The following is a 20980-nucleotide window of genomic DNA, read 5'->3' as shown; positions in this document are numbered from 1 at the left end:
CTGCGTTGCTTAGGCACAGTCAGAGAATTCCTCATTAGCACGTGCCATTTGAGCCAAGACCTCAAGAGCCTGGGGAAGCCAACCATGTGGATCTGGAGGAAAACTCTTCCAGGCCCCACTGAGCACTCCGGGGCAGCTGGACCAGCTGGAATTCCTTGAGGTGGGAACAAATTGACATTTTAGTGGCATTCCTCTGCTTGCTGGGGTGAGCTCAGACTGGGAGGTAAGGATGAAAAAGCATTCATGAGGTGCCTTAAATTCTCATAGTGCACATCTCTAAGGCACTGACAATTTTGTCCAAGCATGTATAGATATAATGACAATTTTGTTGAATAGATTTGCCACCTCAAAGAAACAGTTCTGATAGAAGTAGGACAAGTGAAAAGTCAGGAGGGGTGGGAATTTGGGGTTGGGGAAGTAGAAATATCCCCCAATGAACATATACTAGGTGCTGTTTATACCCCTTTGAACTCTCAGAGCAATCTTAGAGTAGGTGTTACTTTACACATGAGGAAAGTGAGGTACAGAAAGGCATGGGCTTTCCCTTTTGCCACAACGTCTGGTTTTAATAACAGAGAAAAAGTGAGAAGAGGGATGAGGTATCAGGGATGATGCCACGAAGAGCACAGTGAGGACATAAGACTGTTCTTTTGGCCCAGTGCCTATGTTTTCTGCAGCCACTTCTATTAAGGGTTTCCCCTCCTGGTAACTAAACAAGGTTAGCAACATGGGTCTACCTGATTTACCAGATTACCAGACTGTTCCTGTGCACCCTCTCCCACCCTGTGTTTTCTGCATCAAAGTTGCAGAGTGCAGAGCTGTCAGTTCTCCCCATAACCCTCTGCTGCACTGTGTGAGCAGAAATTTAAATTCACACCCGTATTTCCATATAGTTGCTCAGCAAGCCACCTGGTTACATAGACCTAACTCTTAAATTATTGATCATCTCCTCCTATCCAGAAGCTTTCATAAACATGCACAGCAGATAGATAGATAGATAGATAGATAGATAGATAGATAGATAGATAGATGGATGATAAGAAAAAGAGAGGGTGTGTGTGTGAGAGAGAGAGAAAACACAAAAACACAATGAAAAGGATAAGTAGCAAAAGTCCACACAACCAGACTTTTCTATCTACACTATGGTATGTGATGCCCTGAAGTGGTTCATATTATGCTCTTGAAATTGCTGCTGTTATTATTTCACAGTTATTATTAGCTCACAGCAGTTTTAGAAACTGTCACCTTTTCTTCTAGCAGGAGCATGGCTACTTTCCTGACATGTACTATATAATGTGAGAAAACTTAAATGCCACCCATACTTTCCTTATGAATCTTCATTTATGCACAGGCCTAATTAAATCTCCCCAGCCCTCTGTCCTCAAAGGCCCTAAGTCTGTATCCATGACTACACTCAGGGTATGCTTTCCCCCCATCTTGCCTTGGATGTCACAGGAGCCAGCAATTGGACCAGAAATCTCCTACTGGTAACAGAGGAGGGCAGTATATCTGGTCACAGAGAGCAGGAGCCTGCGAGTAGAAATGTAGGGATGTTTTGCTGCCATTGCCTTAATCGACTTCTCTGTGACCTTCTGCTGTTCACACCTGCTTCCCCAGGTGTGTGAAGAGCTTTAATTAATATTTTGTAAATCTTCCTGATTGCCTCAAATAAAAGGTAGCAGAAAAGGGCAAGTTTTTTATTAATCATGGCGGGGGGGGTGGGATGGAGAGATTTAAATTCTGTTCCTTCACTAGAGAAACCTACATCCAGACACCGTTTCACAGTGGGGTGATTAGATACAAATCTTGATTTACTCCCTTTCCATGTATGGAAATGCACGATGCCTGCCTAACGCAAAGCCCCCGATCCACGCAGTGCCTGTGCTGGATGTGCACCGGCTGTGACTCCTAATGCTGTTTAAGTTATTACAGAAAGGAGCCTCGCTATTCACGAGTGTGAGAGTTCATCTAATTAGCTGATTTCAGTTCATTTGGCATTAAATAATTCCCCAAATTCCCATATGTTTGAACAATATGTTCAACAAGGGGGATGATTCTCTGAAAGCAATTAAGTAGTTCTTTTAGGAGAGCTTGTCATCGGTCACTCATAAGCATCTCTGCTATTCCTGTCTGTGATGGATGCAGGCGGCAATTACGGGGAAAGCGCTTAGCCCTCTCTAATGGCCCTGGCAGGCATCCACACGCAGGCTGCCACTCCGTGCTGGTTGCAGCTCACATTGGCATTTTCCTTTTTTTTTCAAACCTCAAGTATATTCATAGGATGGTTATAGAGCATTTGTTATTGCTAATACACCACTCTCTAAACCCAGCCCATAGCTCGCCTACCCTGCTTAAAGGTAAATGCAGATATATTTTCAGGTACCTTATGCTTTGCTTGTATAGAAAGAATTGTCAGCTTTGGACAATGGTTGGCTACCTGGGAGGTTGCATTTTTTGAAGTCATCTCTGGTGCTTCCTGGGGAAGAAGAGAGACTGTGTGATACGTTTGGGTCTGTTTTAGATACAGTAGATGAAAGATGTTTCTGCTCAAGTATATGCCTTGGCTTTTATTGCAGCAACAAATTAGAGATAATGAAGTAGAGTGTGACCATTACTAACCTGAGCAAGAACAACCGATGTGAACGGAGCGAGTCAGAAACTAATAACATGTTAGATGTACTCATGGAAAAACTGTTTATACAAGATCACAGAAAAGGTGGTATCTTTGAGTACTGATTTTCATCTTTATCTTGCTCAAGAGGTTGCTGTTTTGACCAGGGGTGATATATTTAAATGTCCTTTCTGGGTTGGGTAAGAGAAAGCCTGAGTAAGCCCAAGCCCAGCTCTCAGGTACCTTTGTCCAGGAGAAATGCTGAGAGTCCTCAATTACTTTACTGGCTTTCTACTGTGTCACTATATCTCCTACAAGGGAAAATGTGTCAAAAAATGTAAATATTGTTCAAAAATACATAAGCATCTGGTGGGGGCATGAGTAGGCTTCTAGGGTCTCCTCATTGACCACTGTCCTATAACAGTCCCTGCCTGTTTGGGGACAGAGATTAAAAACAAAAGACAGAAAATGAAAGAGAGAGGCATTCACTGAGCTGGTATTATCTCCCTTTAATTAAGCTTCACTTTCTTTTATCTGTTTCATGACTCTGCATTCCCGTAAATAATTCACAATACAGAAAAATCTAAACACCAACTTCGGATAAAATGATTTTAAATTTAGATCTAAAATAGGAAAGAGTTGAAAGATATATATTTGATTATGCACAGTGATAATGGGCTGTTTACTATGCTATCACTACGCATTGGTAAAAATTAAATGTTTTTAAAACCAGAAGAGACATACTCAGTCTGGGTGTGTTTCAGGTGTTGCTTTGTTTCATAATACTTTGTTTTAGCCTCTACTAGCATTAAAAATATTTGTAGAATATGTTAGAAGTAAGGAATCTGATGCTAAGATTAGTCATTTCTATAACGTTCTTGGCTTTGGTCATTGACAATGTTATCAACAAGAATAAGGATTCCATAGCTGGTGTGTGACACACTGGACACATCTTTGCTTTCTTCTGTTCTGCCATTTATTTCTGCACAAACATTTGTCATTTTGTTTGTCAGAACCCAGATTTGAAATCTAGGCTGAAGCCCAGTCTGGGTGCCTGAGCAGCTCGGATGAATGGCTGTGGTCCAGCCCAGCCCTCCACATGTGTGGTGCTGTCCAGGAGGAATGCTGGGAAAGGACTGTGCTTGGGCTGAAGAGAACCCCCGACTCCCCTCCCTCACCCCTTCTGTAACTAACTTCTCATTCAAATGAGCCCCCTCCTTTACACGCCTCTCTCTTTCATCCCTTCCCCATGGTAAAGCCTCCAATCCGATGGATCCGAGGTGATCCTGAGTCCTGAAGTCACCTGTGGTCCCCCAGACATGATTGTCACCACACCCTTTGCATTGACCATACCACACTGTGCAGACGTCAGTTCTGAGCACTGGAATATCCATTTAAAGAAGAGGACACAGCAGGGCACGTGGGAGGTGAGACTCTATTTTTCCTTTTTTGAAAACCAGGATTTGGGTTACACCTACAGGACAGATTTAACCTTATGCTCTCTTAATACCAAGAGTCAGCTGTGAAATTTGTGAGCATTTTCTTGTTTTTCAGAGGGTTGGTGACATGTGTTTTATAACACCCTGAAGGTATTGGCTAGTGGTTTTCCAGGATAAGGGAAAAGAGATGAGAGAATCCCAAGCTATTTTTGTTCAGTTTTAGAATACAGTTGTAATTACCCACAGAGATATATCCTTATGTACCTCTCTTCGGGACATAAAACTGTGCCACTATATCTGTTTTTGTCATCATAGGGATTATATGGGATTATATAAATAGGGATTATATAAAATCACTGTATCTGTTTTATCATCAGAGGGATTATAATAAACCTATGTTTAAGTAATCAGGAATGCAGTAGGTGCTAAATATATTTTGGTGAATTAATGAATGCATTAGAACAGACAGTGAGGAAACATGAGACAAGGGTAACAGCAAGGGAGACCGTCACAGCAAAGAAAGATTGCAGTGGAATTACTGTTGTAAGTGAAACCTCTGATTTATCTGTCTGATAGGGATTCCTTTTATGTCCCTCTGAAGTCAGTTTGCATGAAAGCAGGTGAATTATCTTGGAACACAATGACCTGTTCCAGCTAGCCCTGGGACCGGACCTCCCAGGAAGTACTTCCAGCAAGAGAAGTAAAAGGAAAATCGTGTTCCCCTATGAGAAGAAAAATGCCAGTTACTGCAATAGATTACATTTACTCTGCCCAGCTCTGTCTGCAAACTGGTCTATATTCTCTGTTGGAAATGCATTCTGCTATTTATTCAGCCCTTATACGCCACAGGTAAATTTCCTGGGGCATGAAGTTCCATGGGTTTCCTAACTGGGCCAGGTTTGAGTCTTTTTTTTATTAAGTTTTGCTTTGCCTGATTTCCTCCTCTTTAGTTTCTCTTCTCAGCACTTCCTCACAATCTTCTACATCCAGATGGTATTAGATTTATGCTCTACCAAACCAGCCACACACGGACCTAAATTCTTATCAGAGAAAGTGATATATTCTTAGTACATCTTATCCAAACTATTTATTTAATGGTTCCTCGTGAATGGTTTTGGTGAAATGAAAGAGGATAAAATATTTGAAAAATATATATAGTACCTTAAGGATAGCAAAAGATATTTTCAGCCCTAACTGGTTTGGCTCAGTGGATAGAGTGTCGGCCTGCGGACTGAAGGGTCCCAGGTTCAATTCAGCTCAAGGGCATATACTTTGGTTGCGGGCACATCCCCAGTGGGGAGTGTGCAGGAGGCAGCTGAATTGATGTTTCTCTCTCATCAGTGTTTCTAACTCTCTATCCCTCTCCCTTTCTCTCTGTAAAAAATCAATAAAATATATTAAAAAGAAAAAAAAAACCAAAAAGATATTTTCAGACATACCCTTTTTAAAAACATAAATGTTTACTTATTGATGTTAATGTTTAAGACATATTTTAAAATTTGGCATTGAACAAATTAACCAAAAATAGGAAAACTTTGAAACTAATGTTTGTTATAATTTATTAAGTAGAATTCCAATACTGAATATAACCTTTCCTTGAGTTTCTGAGGTAAACAGTTATTTTGACAGAAGAATAGTTAACATCAAGAAAATTAGGGCAGCCCTAGCCAGTTTTGCTCAGTGGATAGAGCGTTGGCCTTCAGACCAAAGGGTCCCAGGTTCGATTCAGGTCAGGGCACATACCTCGGTTGCAGGCTCCTCCCTAGCCCAGCCCCTTGTCAGGGCTGGTGCAGGAGGCAACCAATCAGTGTGTTTCTCTCACATTGATATCTCTCTCTGTCTTCCCCTCTCTCTTCCAGTATCTCTAAAAAAAGCAAAGGAAAAATATCCTTGGATGAGGATTAAAAAAAGAAGAAGAAAATTAGGGCAATGAAAATGCTTTAATTCTGAAAATGTTTGTTTGGTTAGTTATGTCCTTGGAAAGTAATTGTTAAAATCAAATCACATCTTTTATTTCTAAACCACGAGAATTTAACGCACCTTTTCCCAACAGGAGGTGATGTCAGTGGAGGATGAATCCACATCCTGTTACTGCCTGTTGGACCCCTTTGCATGTCATGTGCTCCTAGACAGCTTTGGGACATATGCCCTCACTGGAGAACCAATCACAGACTGTGCCGTGAAGCAACTCAAGGTGGCGGTTTTCGGCTGCATGTCCTGCAACTCCCTGGATTACAACCTGAGAGTCTACTGTGTGGACAATACCCCTTGTGCATTTCAGGTCAGCTCTGTCTCTATAATTCTTTTGGTGTCATGAAAGCATGGGGTTTCTTAAAGATCAGTATCAATAGAGAATTCTATTACTGAAGGTCTGGAAAATGAACCCACACCACTGGCCTGATGGGGATACCTACCTTGAAGCGAGAGCTGTGTTTACTGTGTGTCCAACAAGGCGCTTAGGTCCCTGGCAGTCAGAAAAAGAGACGGGTTAAATCAAAGCATTGTGTGCTAAATTGTAAGACTGACTAGAAGTGAAGTCGGAATTCAGAAAATAAAGACCCAGTTCAATAGAGGAACTGGAAAGGGGTTGTAGAGACCTCTTTGTGAACCTTCATGGATGGATGAAATTTAGGAGCAAAAGAGAAACGGTTACCCTGTCGAGAATGGGATGAACTACAGGCACGAGTAATTTGATGTGCAGAGGGCAAGGAGAAAATGGCTTGAATTAACCGAAGGTTGTAGTTAGAAAACAACAATTATTAATCATACCTATCATAGTCTATTAATTATCAGGGCTACGAGGGCAGAGATGGTCAAGGTTCCTTTCCACTTTTGACACTTTTTAATCATGTAAGATTTATCTTAAATTAGCTACTCACAGAGTGTGGATTTATTAATAGCAAAAAGGATGGTGCAGAAGTGCCTGTGTAAGCTTTGCCCACACATAAGTAGCATAGCTCTCTCGATACACCTCATCCCGGATTCCTGCCAGTCCAGTCCTGGGTCATTAAGTCCATTATGCAGAGCACTGCCTCTAACTAGCGTTTAAGACACTGAGCTGGAAAACTCATGTTTGCCAGGACAAGGGATACAATGACCTGAATCCTGAACATAGCCAGTAAAGATGACAGTACCAACTTGCATTTCCAAACCTTCCCTATCTCTTAGGTAGCGCAGGTCAAGGGCACACTTAATAGCTGGCTACACATAAAAGGTTGTTCATAGGGGTGCCATTTTGTAGTGTAAAGAACTTCAGCATAAATAGTTACACCTCATCCTATGATTGGCATTCTACGCATGTCATCCGCTTTCACCACCTCTAGGAAAAGGAGTTCTCCATGATAAACTACGTAAGACATTCAGTGATGTATTGAGAGTGTTACCATCACTTCACAATTATAAAATGCGCCATAACTCAAGTTGGATGTTTAGTATAGTAACTCAGCCAGATTCCAAAGGCTGAGTAAGCTGAGGGGTGCGGGTAGGGCCATGGAGCAGTTCCAGTCTTCTGGCTCATGTGCATAGCCCACTGCCGCCTGGTACGATTATGAGGATCTGTTCGTCACAGCCGCCTTGGAAGTCAGCCTTCATAACCAATTTGGAATTTTCTTTGAATAATGGTCTCACTGCTGTTGTGTATACCAGTAAGTTAAACATTTGCCTGTAAAGTTTATTCCAATAGACTTTCCAGATAATCTATTTTTATTTCTGTTGATTGCTACCAGATTCCACAACAGCTCAACTGTTCACAGAAGAATGTGAATGAGGCCCTGCACACAGCTTTCCCAACCACTATCCACTCCTGTGGGTAATATACTCTTCTTAGTCAATGCTAGGAAGGAAGTTATTCTCCCTCTAAATTGAATCCAAGTACCTTAATTTCACTTAGAGATGTTTCTTCAAACTCTTTCATTTTGCGTTAGAGAAATGTTTTTCAGGGGAAATAACTTTGACCCCATTTTTTTGTAATCTATGTACCTCCAATGATTCTTCCCTGCTCCTGTTATGTGGAATGAAGCTGACGTTAAAGTTGGGTTTGGTTGTACATGTTACTGGCAGCATGAATGTGACAGCTGTCATGAGTAGCAAAGGACATGCTCCGCCCTTGGGGTTCTGAGAGAGCATCGGCCTTGGTTGAATAACTTTTCTGACTCATGGAACAATTGAAATATAACCTTTAGCTTTTCTGAACACAACTGTTTTACTCCCTGGCCTTAGTCTCTGGGTGTTGCTTCTAAAAGGATCTTGCTTTCTGGATTCTTACCTTGCTAAGTGCATGTGTTCACGCCTTTTTACACGGGTTCATTCAAACAACCTTAATATCCCAAATAACATTTCTTATGGCCTCATATGTGGTATTTAATTAGAGGGGAGTATTATATAGTTACTAATCCATTAAAACAGTCCCCCTTTAAGAAAGCCTTAGCATCAGTTCACTTGTTGAACCTCTGAAAGACTTCACACATTAATTCCCCGACTTGTGGGTGTGAGCTGAAAATATTGTATATGGTGGTGACTCGTTTTCTACAATACTGATAGAACCCTGACTTCTTCATCAAAATTAATGTGTAGTTTTTCGTGAAGCATTTCTACAGAAATTGCCTATCCAGGAATTTGCCTCAGTTACCACTATAATGGAAATGTTTCTTGTGATTTGGAAATAGATACAAGTGTGGGTGTACAGTCTCCATATTTATTATGGTGCATTTTTTTATATCTAAAAGAAATGGTAAAGAATACATGCCCAACTAGACCTGTGCTCTTAACCAATACAGAAGTCTGGTTAAGGGGCATGATTTCATTCTTGCTGGCATTCAGATCTCATGGGGAAATTATGTCCCATAAAATCCTTTAAAAGCCCACCGTTTCCAGACCCCCACTTGCCAGTCCTCTTACAGCTAGGTGAGGATCTCTGGCAAGATAATGGTCCCACCAAGAATATATTCCTGTAGAGGATTTTAGTAAGCAAACAGAAACATGCTCCATTTTCAGCCACACCTTCCTTCCCTATACCTCCTGCATGCAGAGCTACTATTCTTGCTGCTCATTTGCTCTGGGGGTATTTTATCTGAATCATAGTAGTTTTGAATAACAAAAACAAATGCCTCAAACACTTTGGCAAAACATAATTCAATTAGTTTCAGATCTTTTGTGATAAATACATCTAAAAACATCTCTATGAAAATTACATATGTTCTGGTATGGTCCTTAAAAACAAAAATGCCATCTGCCTGAAGGTGAGAAGAGGGTGAGGAGGGCCTAATGACTTGGTGTCCTTCCCACTGCTGTGTTTCTGTACTAATTAGAGCTGACATTTTATGTCTCTGTGTTTGGCATCACCCCCTTTGATGAATTCAAAGCAGAGGTTGAGGAATGGTGACCTTTTTTCAAAGCAGTAACATTTTAAGAACTAAGTTTTTGTTATTGTATTCTCCCTCCTCTCCCCCCCTTCTCTTTCACAGCTCAAACAAACCTTGACAGGGAGAAAGGAAGGAATTAAGCACTTGCCCTATCTTAGAAAGGAAAAAGAAAAAAAGAAAATAACCTAGTTTTGTTTTGTTTTTTTTTTTCTCTGCTGTTCCCAGCACTCCCATTCAGTACCTCTTGGTACTCATTACTTACTTGGCATTAATGTGGATTTAGAATCTAATTTCAAAGGATTTCCTCCAGGTGAAGTTCTTGTATTTATCAATAATGCAACCTTGGGAAATATTGTTCATGTAAAGCATTTAAAGGAAAACACCACAGCAACATAATTTTTCTGTGTGTGTGTGCGCTTAAGTTCAAACAGTTTTGTCTCATAAATATGTAAATCTGGTCTGCCTGTTTTCCTATCCCTGAAGCACACCTGAATTTTGTTGCTTGTCTCATTAAATCATCATAAAGAGCTCAGTGAGGCACAGAGCACAAGTTTCTTGGCCACAACTCCTAGAACCGGATGACTAGCAACTCCCAATGTGAAATGATGAAGCAGAGACTGGAAAAACATCACCCAGAGCCTTTAGTGACATATTACATATGAAGAAACTGGTCAGGCCCTATTTTCTAGTTTAATTAATGCAGATATCAATTTTACAATAGATTTAACAGAGGGTCCATGTTATGTAGGAAGCAGATAGGAAAAAACACATGAACATCAGGCCCCGCTCCTGGGTGATGCATCCCTATGGGTGACTCGGAGCTAGCTCAGCAGAGTTATTTGTATCACCAATTCCCAAACCCAACCAGGGTTCGGAACCAGCTGAGAAGCATTTAAAAATCCAGATGTCTAGGCCCAGCCCCTGAGAATAATACAATTAACTAGGGGCATAACTGTTAAGTACAGTTTATTCTATTTGAAGAGTGTTTTAAAGCTTATACTCAGTGTTTATTTCTTTAATTATGAAACCAGTTGTGCCTTTACAAATATATAAATGCAAGGATTAGTTTATTATTGGGCTTCTTCATTTTAATAATTAATGATTACTTTTTTACTGTAATTGCTTACTATTTTGTACAAGATTAGGAGACACTGTTAATTGTATACAGTCGGTTCAATACATGGTAAGTTAAAAAAAAAAAAGGAAACATAAAATAATGGTTGTATTTAAATTTGGAGCCTAGAGCAGAAACTTTTAAAAGGTACCGTTTTCCTCTGTGATAATTATAAGTAGGTATCCATTTTTTTTATAACTTTTTTTTCTTTTTCTATTCTCCACTCTGCATTTCAAGGACTACTTAGTATATATAACCCTAGAACTAATACAGACTGACTTGTATCATCTTTACATATATCTTACCAATGAAAAATTATTTATGGAACAGGGTTAATAGTAGTCTGACCACATTATTTCTTTCTTTAAAAAAATCAAGCAGAACATAGGGAAATCTAGTAGAAAAAATACTGGACAACGAACAAGTTCCCTATTGTAGTCTTAACGTGGTCATTAACTATGTGGCTTTAAGAGGGGATGAGGATCTGCATGTTTTCACCTGTAAATAGGTACTTATTGATTGAAACCTTGAAAGTTCTCTTCTGGTGGGAAAAATCTACATAGATTTGAAATATTAAAATAGCTGAGCTCTCCACTAAGTAATGCATGATCTCAAAGAAATCATTCCATCTGCTGACCTCGGTTTACTTCTCTGTACATCCAGGCAAGATAGATTTAAAGAAAAGGGGTGCACTGTAGAAAAACTGGTCAAATATACCTTGAAGAGTCGATGCTTGTAATTCTGCGGCTTAAATATGGTTTTAAAAAGCACATGTTTTATTTGTACTTGTTTCTAACCTTGCACTGGAATTGCAAAAAGAGGTCAGTGTATTATCATGCTAATTATTTTGCTTAGCTATGAATCAACTCAAGTAAGGGACTGAGGCCTAAAACCACACAGAAATGAGATTAGAATCTTGTGTTTCCATTTTGGGTTACAAGATTAGAACTCTTTAGAAGAATATGTAGCCCCCAGAAGATTCCTATGCACCTGAAACCCTGATCAATGTTAATACAGGCCCTTAGCATAGCAAGCAAGAATTCATGATCTGGTCCCTGCCCTACATGGTCATCATCTCTAGCCACACACTTTCCACCCTCACCTTCTTCTCCAGCTCAGTCTTGCCTCCACGCATTTGTGCAAACACTGCCCACTGTCCGGAAGGCTCTCTCCCTCCTTTTCCTATGATTAGGCCCTATTTTACCTTAAGGTTCAGCTCAAACAGCGTTTCCTCTATCTGGCCTCTCCTCCTATCTGGGTTAGGCACCCTTTGTCTTGCCTTAACTTCTAGGCACACATGCATTGTGCTATTCACATGTATTGCACATGTACTGTGATAATATTAGCCTCCTGTTCTGATGCTCTCACTAGACTGTGAGCTCCTTGGTGGCAGAGAGAGTTCATTTCTGGGCACCCAAAGTCCAGCTCAAGCATAGCTCCAGTGGACACTCATTAATCTCAAAAGAAGGAACCAGTAGCCAGCATCTATGAAAGACTTCAGGTCAGCATCAGGAATGAATTTCCCTTTCTCTCCACCCTGCCATGTTCTTCCCACGGTTTGAGGCCCCAATCAGATACTGTCTACCATGTTGTTCTACCCAAGTCTTAGATCCAGAACATAAGGAATCACTTAGCATAGCACTGTTAGGTCCAGTAATTACTAACCACCTGTGGGACTTTACATTTAACATGATTAAGATGAAATATTCAATTCCTCAGTCACTAGCCACTTTTCAAGTGCTGAATGCCACGGTGCCTAGTGAATAAATACCATATTAGAAGCTTATGAATAAACTCAAGTAAGACCTAGGGGGCCCAGAAAAACACCCTCCCAGAACAAGATGAAAGAGCTGGAGAAAATGACATCAGAATTGAAGCACTTAGCCCTAACAAAAGATACTTACAACCTATTTATATGCACATGGGCAGCTGCTTCTTAGTCAGAAACGTTTTTATTAATGTTATTTTACACATACACAAGAGATAAAGATCACCTTCAGAGCAGCTTTTACTCACTGATAATTGAAAGTTATATTTATAATTAAAATGTATTTATACTGTACTTATAAACCTATTTGCTTGACTTCTTACAATCTTTTTTAGAATCTGGGACGATTACAAAACATAATTTAAGGATTTCAGCTGTCCTATTTATCTTAGTTTTGCAAGAAAATTATAACTAAATTAATGGTGGTTTTTTAAAAATAGGTTTAGGGAGGTCTCTTATCTCTAGTAACAGGAAAAGCCTCAGCCCATGGTGGTTTAAAATTTTACAGAAATCATAGCTATTATTTCACTTACTATATCACCTTTCCATTGTTTCTGAACAACACAAATTTGGAACCAATTAAATGGTTTACTCAATAGGATGTATATGCATTGTGTTTGCATGAAATGTATTTATAACAACTTCTCAGTGAAAGATGCAGGCATACTTATCTCAGAATTTTGATTTTTTTTTTCTGAGCTAAAACTGACTGTTTACTTCGGCATAACTTTTATGAACATTGGCACAAATAAACATGACATGTGCACTCTGTAACATCTTTTTTGAGACAGCGAATAAATGTGGATAATACCTATGTTAGTGACCAACAAGTGAACCAAAGAGGAGGGGCCTGTTTCTACCTTTATTGTGAAATATGATGGGATGTTTCTGTACCTAACCTGACATATGGATTATAGTCATATCAGAATGAAATTCATACAATTGTGGAAATTCAACAGAGTTAAAATTTGCTTAGTGCAGTGGAGGTCTTCTAAAGAAATGCAGAGTGTTCAAAAGCCTAAGCAACATTAACGAACAACTGTTTCTTTCTGCCCAAATGCTATTAGCAGCTTTTAATCCTTAGTCTTGACCTCACAAGGGTACAGAGGGTAAAGGAGGACCGCAACCATCATGCTGTTTGTCTGTTTCTGGGCGATACTTGGTAGTGAGCATACACATCTATGGAAGGAAATGCAGAGACAACTGAATACTTCATTGTTGTGCCTCTTCTCTCTCCCTGTCCTACAGGAAGTGGTGTCAGATGAAAGGCATCAAGGTGGACAGCTACTGGAAGAACCAAAGTTGCTGCATTTCAAAGGGAATACCTTTAGTCTTCAGATCTCTGTCCTTGATATCCCCCCATTCCTCTGGAGAATTAAACCATTCACTGCTTGCCAGGTACTGGCCAAATGGCTTTCTAACGGAATAGCTTTGCTTTAACCAGCAAGCGTTTCACAAACCCTGAAGAGGGTGCTCTTGACTTTCCTCCTCCTTTAAAAGTATGGCTATAATCTCAGAACTGTCAGAGAAATGTAACCGTTTGGGCTACACACAGGGAATTGAACACATTGGCATAAATTTGCAGGTTTCTAACTGTGGGAGAAAGACAGCTTAAACTCAGGTAATGTCACATGTCTCCTCTCTCATGTTCAAATGGTTGCTTGACATAAGTGGAAGGTGGTAATTTAATAACTTAGAGCAAGCTTTGTTTGTCGGTTTGTTTTTATTAAAAATCAGTTCATCATAATATATTGTTTTAATTATGTTCAGCAACTAATGAACTGGATGTCAGTGAGAAACCTCTTCAGGGTGATTTTGACTTGTAGAGAGCTATGGCTGACCAGGTGGGGACAAGAGGTTTACATCATGAAAATATTAATTGCTTGCTGCCAAATGAATTGGGCAAGATGTGAAGAAGAAATTATAAATTGAGAGGCAAAGAAAGGGTAATGCTCCTTAGAATCCTTTCATAAGTATGTAAAGATACTTTTATATATATTATTGTTCACATAACTCTATAATTTTTTTTAAAAAATTGCAAAATGGCTTAGAGTCTCCTTGGATAACTTTGAGGGAATGGGAGTAATTGCTTAGCATAAAAAGATCTCTTAACATGTGACTGTGCCACTGAATTCTATGGAAATTCCCAGTAAGGTTTGTCATCATGTGCAGCCAGCTGGTCTACCATAGTTTCTGAAGTCAGAGTCCCTGTGCTTCAAGTGACGGGACACTTCCTTAACTCTGGAAAGGCTTCTGGTGGACTCATATTGATCTGGAGTCACAGGAGGCTTTCAAACTTCTTCATTCTGTCCATCAACATCACCTGCACAGCCCTTTGTGGTTGTGTTTTTTTTTAACCTTTTCATCCTTGTAGCATTCATTAAGTTAAAAAAAAATCGTGCACAAGGCATACCAGCTTGTCAGAATGGGAACAAACCAAATCACAAAGAGAAAAACCTTCACTGCATCATAAGAGTTAGAAAAAAGTTGAACTGCCAACCCTTTCAATTTCTAAAATACAGAATTTTCAAATTAGACAGGGCCGTACATTCCTATTTGCTTTTCAGACTTTTTGTTACCTTGGGAATTGCCTCTCTATGCACAGTTTTAGTGCATTCAAAGGAACAATAGCATCTCTCGCAGCCCTGAATGATTTTAGGGGGCACATTCAGCATCTTTGCGTATGGAAGGATGTTTTCTATGGATGGAGATTTTGTTTAGGATGTCCTAGACCTATGTGTCTGTTTCCCAGAAAGCAGTACAGGTCCAAATTGAACAGTAGGATATTATTAAAACAAGCACTAGCATTCATGTAAATTCCTCTGTATTAATCTTTATAGGTTTAAGGATGTCACTTCACTGGATCTAATGCAAGTGACTCAGTCCGAAGTAACTATTAAGTTTAACGCTTTGAGATAAAAATCCAGGTCAAAGAAACATAACCTTTCAGCAGCATTGAAACAATAATTCCAACACCAGGGATATCTACGAGAACCTTGGGTAGAGAAGGGTTTGGGGAGTTAAGTGCCTGCCTACCTCAGAGGATGCAACAGGGCCAGGCAAAGCCAAAGGGCATTGGCTTACAGGAAACCCAACACGCTTTAGTGTTGGAATGGGCTGGATTGCATAGAGGTTGTGAACATGTATAAATCTGCCTTCTGTAATTGAGCATAATTCTAGAGAGTCTTGGAAGGCTGAGAAACAATTTACTTTTCCCTGTACCAGGAGGCCTGCCACTGAGTTTTCATTTCCATTTCATTTTTCTTATCCACAAATGGCTTTCTGCTTCATTCCTCTTCTCTATCATCCCTACCACCAATGTTCTTGCCCTTGTCACCATGGAAATTTCCCAGCTGTGTGACTACAGATTGTGCTTGTCTTAATGGCCATGCTGTGCTTGCTCCCAGGCATCGGATGGAAGCACTTTGGGGAGGGTTTGTGTTCGCCTACTTGAACCTCATGTGTACTGACATACTGGGTGTGGAGAATACAGAATGGCTTTGCATTAGGACTTGGTGGACAGGAACTAACAGAGCTACAGTGGGATAGAAAATCTCAGGACTATTCCTGACACATTTCATGGGTCTCTTCTGCAACTGGAAATCTCCCTGTCACCATTCAACCTTATACATAGAAGACCTCTGGTGTCCTTTTCTTCTTATTCCTCTCTCCCTTTGTCTAACTTCCAAGTCAGGAATGTGGGAATCAACAAATTCCAATTGGTACCCAAGGCCTACTCTCCTAAGAAACATTCCCATTTGCTTCTGGGAAGGGTGGAATGTCCCAGGAAGGTACCAAGCCTGGGAGGTTATCTAGTACCTGGGATATTTCCTCTATCAGATACCAAGCAGCCACATGAGATACGTTTTCTGGATGCTATGAGTTCAAGGTTGGGTCCAGAGCTATGGGATGAAATCCTATATATAGATTTTTAAATCCTGTTGGTTGTGGTTTTATAGGTTTACATTTTATGAGATTTTATGTAGCTCTATGCTACAGCCCTATTGCTTATGAAGCCAGGTATATGTGAGAAGACAGAAAAGGCTATATGAATTCTTAAGTCTGGTTGCAGTAGCATCCATCAACTTTGATTCCAAGAAAAAATGAGGCCCCCAGTGCTAGTCCTCCCAAAATCATCATCTCAGGCTTTTTAAGTCTCTGCTACAATTAGGGTTCTGCTATTGTGTCCTCCACAGATTAAAAACCCTCCCCTACGAGGTAAATAGCTCTGCTCTCAATAGGTCCCTGGGACCTGACTGCCACTTAATCATGGTTTCATTTATTCCTTGCTGCCTGTGGAGTGGAGAAGCTGTAATGAACAGTACACAATAAAATATTAATTTATTTTTTAAATCCTACAACACACAAAGTCAGGCTGTCACCTCCCCAGGAAAAAAGCAGCTGTCTTTTCAGCAGGCTATGTATCTTGGAGAACCCAGTGTCTGTCTCCTGCTAGGATATGATTTACATTCTCTCCATCTGCCAGCAACCTAATTATAATGGGAATCAAAATGAAAACATTTCCGGAATTCTTTAAACACTCATAACTTTGCTACACTTTGTCCTCCCATATTACTTTCCCCATAATGCCTCTCAGCTCAGTGAGCATCTTGGTGGTTTTTGTTTTTTGTTGTTGTTTTTTTAATAAATGCAAGCAAAGATGATTGCCCTGAAAACACACTAATCACAGTGCTTCTAATTCTTTTTTTTAAATGTTTTGTTGAGTGCTATTGGCAGCTGCTACTCAAGTCAACAATAAAACTTATTCTTTTGATACTGTCTTGAAATCAGATTTTTTGAATGTTTTGATTGTGTGCAGTGGAATGGAAAGAAGAAAGGATTTGTGTGTGTGCTGATTCTCATATCTTTCTGCAAGGAAAGATCATTTCTGAAGTGGGCATTACTCTCCTACCTTTCTTCCAGTATTTTCAAGAGAAATGTAAGAAATTTAGCAGTAATACTGGGGGGTGGGGTAGCTTTACCAAGGATTCACATCCACTACAAAAAAAATGTACGTTTGTTTAAGAGCTGGACCTTGAATTCAGCTCTATCTGGCCCTGCAATCCAAGAGCTTATATTATACTGTAATGACTAAAAAGTTTTAGAAACAAAAACTTCCTTAGCTAGCTTAGTCAAAACCACCTTAGTTAAGAAAAACTGCCTCTTAAGCACAGAGCCCTATGTTATAGTTCCTTTAATTGAAGGGGATGGTGCAAAGTAACTCTATAAACATTTAGTGGTTTGAAAAAGAGAGCTCATTGGAGGGCTATTAAGAATAGGGCAACAGATGAGGGAAGCCCTTGAGGGCCAGGCAGGGGACTGGGTTTACATGGTAGGCATCAGGGGGCCATTCTGCCCCACCCCCCACCCCCAACCCCTGTCCCAGCAGAGGAATTTTGTAATGGAAAGTGATCTGGTCACATCAGGGCCCCCACTCATGATTAGAGGTAAAAGAAAGACCACAATCCTATTTCCTGAGGAATACCACTCAACTGCTTTCTGTTGTCCTTATCAGTAAAGCATTCATCCCCTCACTAGCTCTGTATAGTGGAGACTAAAGGCAGGAAGATGGTGAAGTAGGTTACTACAGTTAGCTATCAGGTGAGAAATGGGGATCATTAATGGAAATAGGAAAATTGTAGAATGCCAGTGAGAGTGATATGGTGATAATCAGTTTTCAAAAGGTAGAGTTGGCAAAGTGAAGGCTAAATACAAAGATTTGTAATGATTAGCCGTATAATGCCAGTGATGGATGATAGTGAAATTAATACCAGGGAGGTCACTATTGGAGTCCTCCACGGAGAGATGGCAATTGGGCATATAAGAGCAGTTGGGACCTTGAAAGAGGCAGAGAGGGAAGTGTTGGAGGCTGAAATGTGAAATAAGGATTACCTGTGTTTTACAAAACAGATGAAGGCTCAGAAAGAGAAGAATAAAAAGTTGGAATGGATAACAAGAGGAAATGGCAGAACTTGCAAACATATTGTTTTAACTGGGATAGGATTTTATGCAGTTCAAAGTCATTTTTTATCATTTTAGGGAAAGTTACTTCCCCTAAAGGTTACTGGGAGGTGCACCAATCAGAAGTGCCCTCTGCTGCCATGGCTACCAAGGTGAGATCATAAGTAAAAACCTCTGTAGAGGAAGAAAGTGAGAAAGAGGTGCCATTAAATGGACCTGTGCTGGCCTGCTGGTGGTATAAGCAAGTTGTGGCCTAGCCAAGAGCTCCCTTTGTGACCATTAGCTTCGTGCTTCTCCCAGCATTTCCCCTAGAAGAGGACACTCGTGGAACCCACTCGTGGCACCTTTCAGCGTTGTCCAACTTATATCAGTTTTTAATAGAACTTCTTCAGATCTACTGAACTTTATTTAGAGAATTAGAGAATTATTTTGGTTAAGAAAACACAACCACTCAAGCTGTTTCAAACAATGAGAAATTTAACTGAGTGAGTTTGAGCTTACAGAACCTTTAGAAAGCCTAGTAGAGTCAGAGAAAGCCACTGATGATATTAGGAAGCCAGCAAATTCAGGAATTTCAGGAAAATAGCACTAAACCACATGGTTCTCAGGGGAACGTTCAGAAGCCCCTGAAAACCTCACGTGTGCTAACAGCTGACGCCTTCTGGCTTTTGCTGATGTTAGAGGGGCAGTGGTAGCTTCAGCTCCTCCTCTACTGCCCACTCTAGCACAAGTGCCTCTCATTGGCAGAATGGAAATGTGAACCCCATGCTGGCTAGGGTTCTGTGAAATGTAGTTTCCAGGCTTCCAGTCCCTGCCATGCAGGGGAGAACTGAGGATGGGAAAGATGGTGTTGCATCCCAAAAGCCCACATCTTGCACAAGATTGAAGTCAATGAAACACCCCCCCCCACACACACACACACACAAAACAACAACCACCACCACCACACAGTGTCACGCGCATAGACCTTCTCTGAACCTTTGTTTCTACTTCCTGAGACAAAGGTCCACTGCCTTTTCCTTGATTCAAGATCAAGAGCAAATAAATAAAACCAAAACACAAAGCCCTTCTATTTCTTGCTGGGATGTGAGGTTCATCCTTGAGTATTTCTCTCATACTCCTTGAAGCTGACTCTCCTCTCTTCATTTTTGTAACTATTTAAAGTACACCCTTCTTGCCCGCCCCCCAAGAAGTATCCAAAATCAGGATCTGTGAGACTATTACAGTGAAAATTAGGAAACAAACAAGTGTGTACAGTAGAGCTCAGGAATAACTAGATAACTCATAGTTCCTCAAAGGGATTTTAATCATGGCCCCTGGTCTTATAACACATGCTGGCTTCACTACCAGTCAACCTTCAGAATATCTAACTTCCAGACCACCTTTCAATGTTAGTATTACAGAAAACTACATTTATGACAACACCTAAAAGTGCAAATTAGTGAGAGCAGAGAAAGAGGGAAAATTGAGGATGAACAGTAATAGAGGCTGGACATACATGATCATTGCCAAGGACCCTGCCCAGTATAAGTAGGCATGAGAGACTTTTTAGTAGATGAAAGTACATCAGTTTCTTATATTCTGACCTCAGAATATCGACTGACCTCTACTTCACATTATCATAAAGTCACATGCCTGAGCACACTCCACTCGGTGCCAGGCTCTATGTGGTAATGGGGTAAAGGATGACCTATAGATTTTATAATCCCCCTCCTCATATAGTAACAATTGTTTTTGCCTCTCAACTGTCTATAATCTCTTAAGAGTGGGGACCAAACCTAATTTCTTATTGTTTATCTAGTAAGTGTCTGCTCATTAGCTGTCACCATACACAGAATTGTGGGATGGATGAACTGAATGAAGAGTTGGCAAACTAGACTGCTGTGGGGCAGCCCACTGTGTTTTTTTCTCTCTCTGGGATGTGCATGTATGTATGTGATTTTGCAGTAGGTATAATTTTTATGCTGGATACGTTAACAGTGTTGTATTCTGTCTACACAATTCAGCATGCGTTTATGGTATGGGGACAGGTTCTGGGCAATCAGTTCTGTAGCATAATTTTCATTTCAGTGAGAAAAGATATCATCCTTCCCCAGGCTTGGGTAGGAAAATGGACCATAGGAGTGTTCTAAGAACCTTTAAGTGGAAAAGGATTCTGAGGCGTGTTAAATGCATTCTTTCTAATTGTGTCACCAAGTGAAATCTGAGCTCTTGCAGTGTGCTTGAGGAATTTAAATGTTATCAATTGGAATTGACATTAATTACCTTTGTGCTGCTTGGCATATGCTGGAACATTATTCCTACAACAATTCCGCCAAAGTCACTCAGACAATTATCTCTGTTGCAATCATCGTCATCATCACCATAATTATTGCTATTAAGTCATCTGAGCCAGGTTCTGCACACCATAGCCCTCTTCTCTCCCTGTCTCCCTGCAGGAAGTCCCATTCTCCCGCGTGTGGAGCAGCAACCGGCAGCCCCTGCACTGTGCCTTCTCCCTGGAGCGCTACACGCCCACCACCACCCAGCTGTCCTGCAAAATCTGCATCCGGCAGCTCAAAGGCCATGAACAGATCCTCCAAGTGCAGACATCAATCCTAGAGGTGAGAGCTAGGTCTACAGGCCTCCTGATCTCATTTCTAAAGGACAATAAGAAAAATATACCTATCACAGTCATGCTGTACAGGTAGCACTAACTCTTTTAATCCTTGTTACTGATTGGACAAA

General features: G+C 40.5%; 1 protein-coding gene across 1 annotated transcript in view; it reads left to right on the top strand.

The window, feature by feature from the left end:
• Positions 1–20980, top strand: part of UNC5D (unc-5 netrin receptor D) — a 228518-nt gene that overhangs the window by 183969 nt on the left and 23569 nt on the right. Inside the window, exons 13-16 of the mRNA XM_015565272.1 lie at positions 3870–4038; positions 6104–6331; positions 13541–13690; positions 20692–20856. Of these exons, the coding sequence (XP_015420758.1) occupies positions 3870–4038; positions 6104–6331; positions 13541–13690; positions 20692–20856 (712 nt within the window). The remainder of the gene's footprint in view (positions 1–3869; positions 4039–6103; positions 6332–13540; positions 13691–20691; positions 20857–20980) is intronic.

This window comes from Myotis davidii, unplaced genomic scaffold (genome assembly GCF_000327345.1).
Source record: "Myotis davidii unplaced genomic scaffold, ASM32734v1 scaffold93, whole genome shotgun sequence".
Taxonomy (NCBI): domain Eukaryota; kingdom Metazoa; phylum Chordata; class Mammalia; order Chiroptera; family Vespertilionidae; genus Myotis; species Myotis davidii.
Note: the sequence above shows the minus strand (reverse complement) of the source record. Positions and strands in the feature narration are given on the sequence as shown.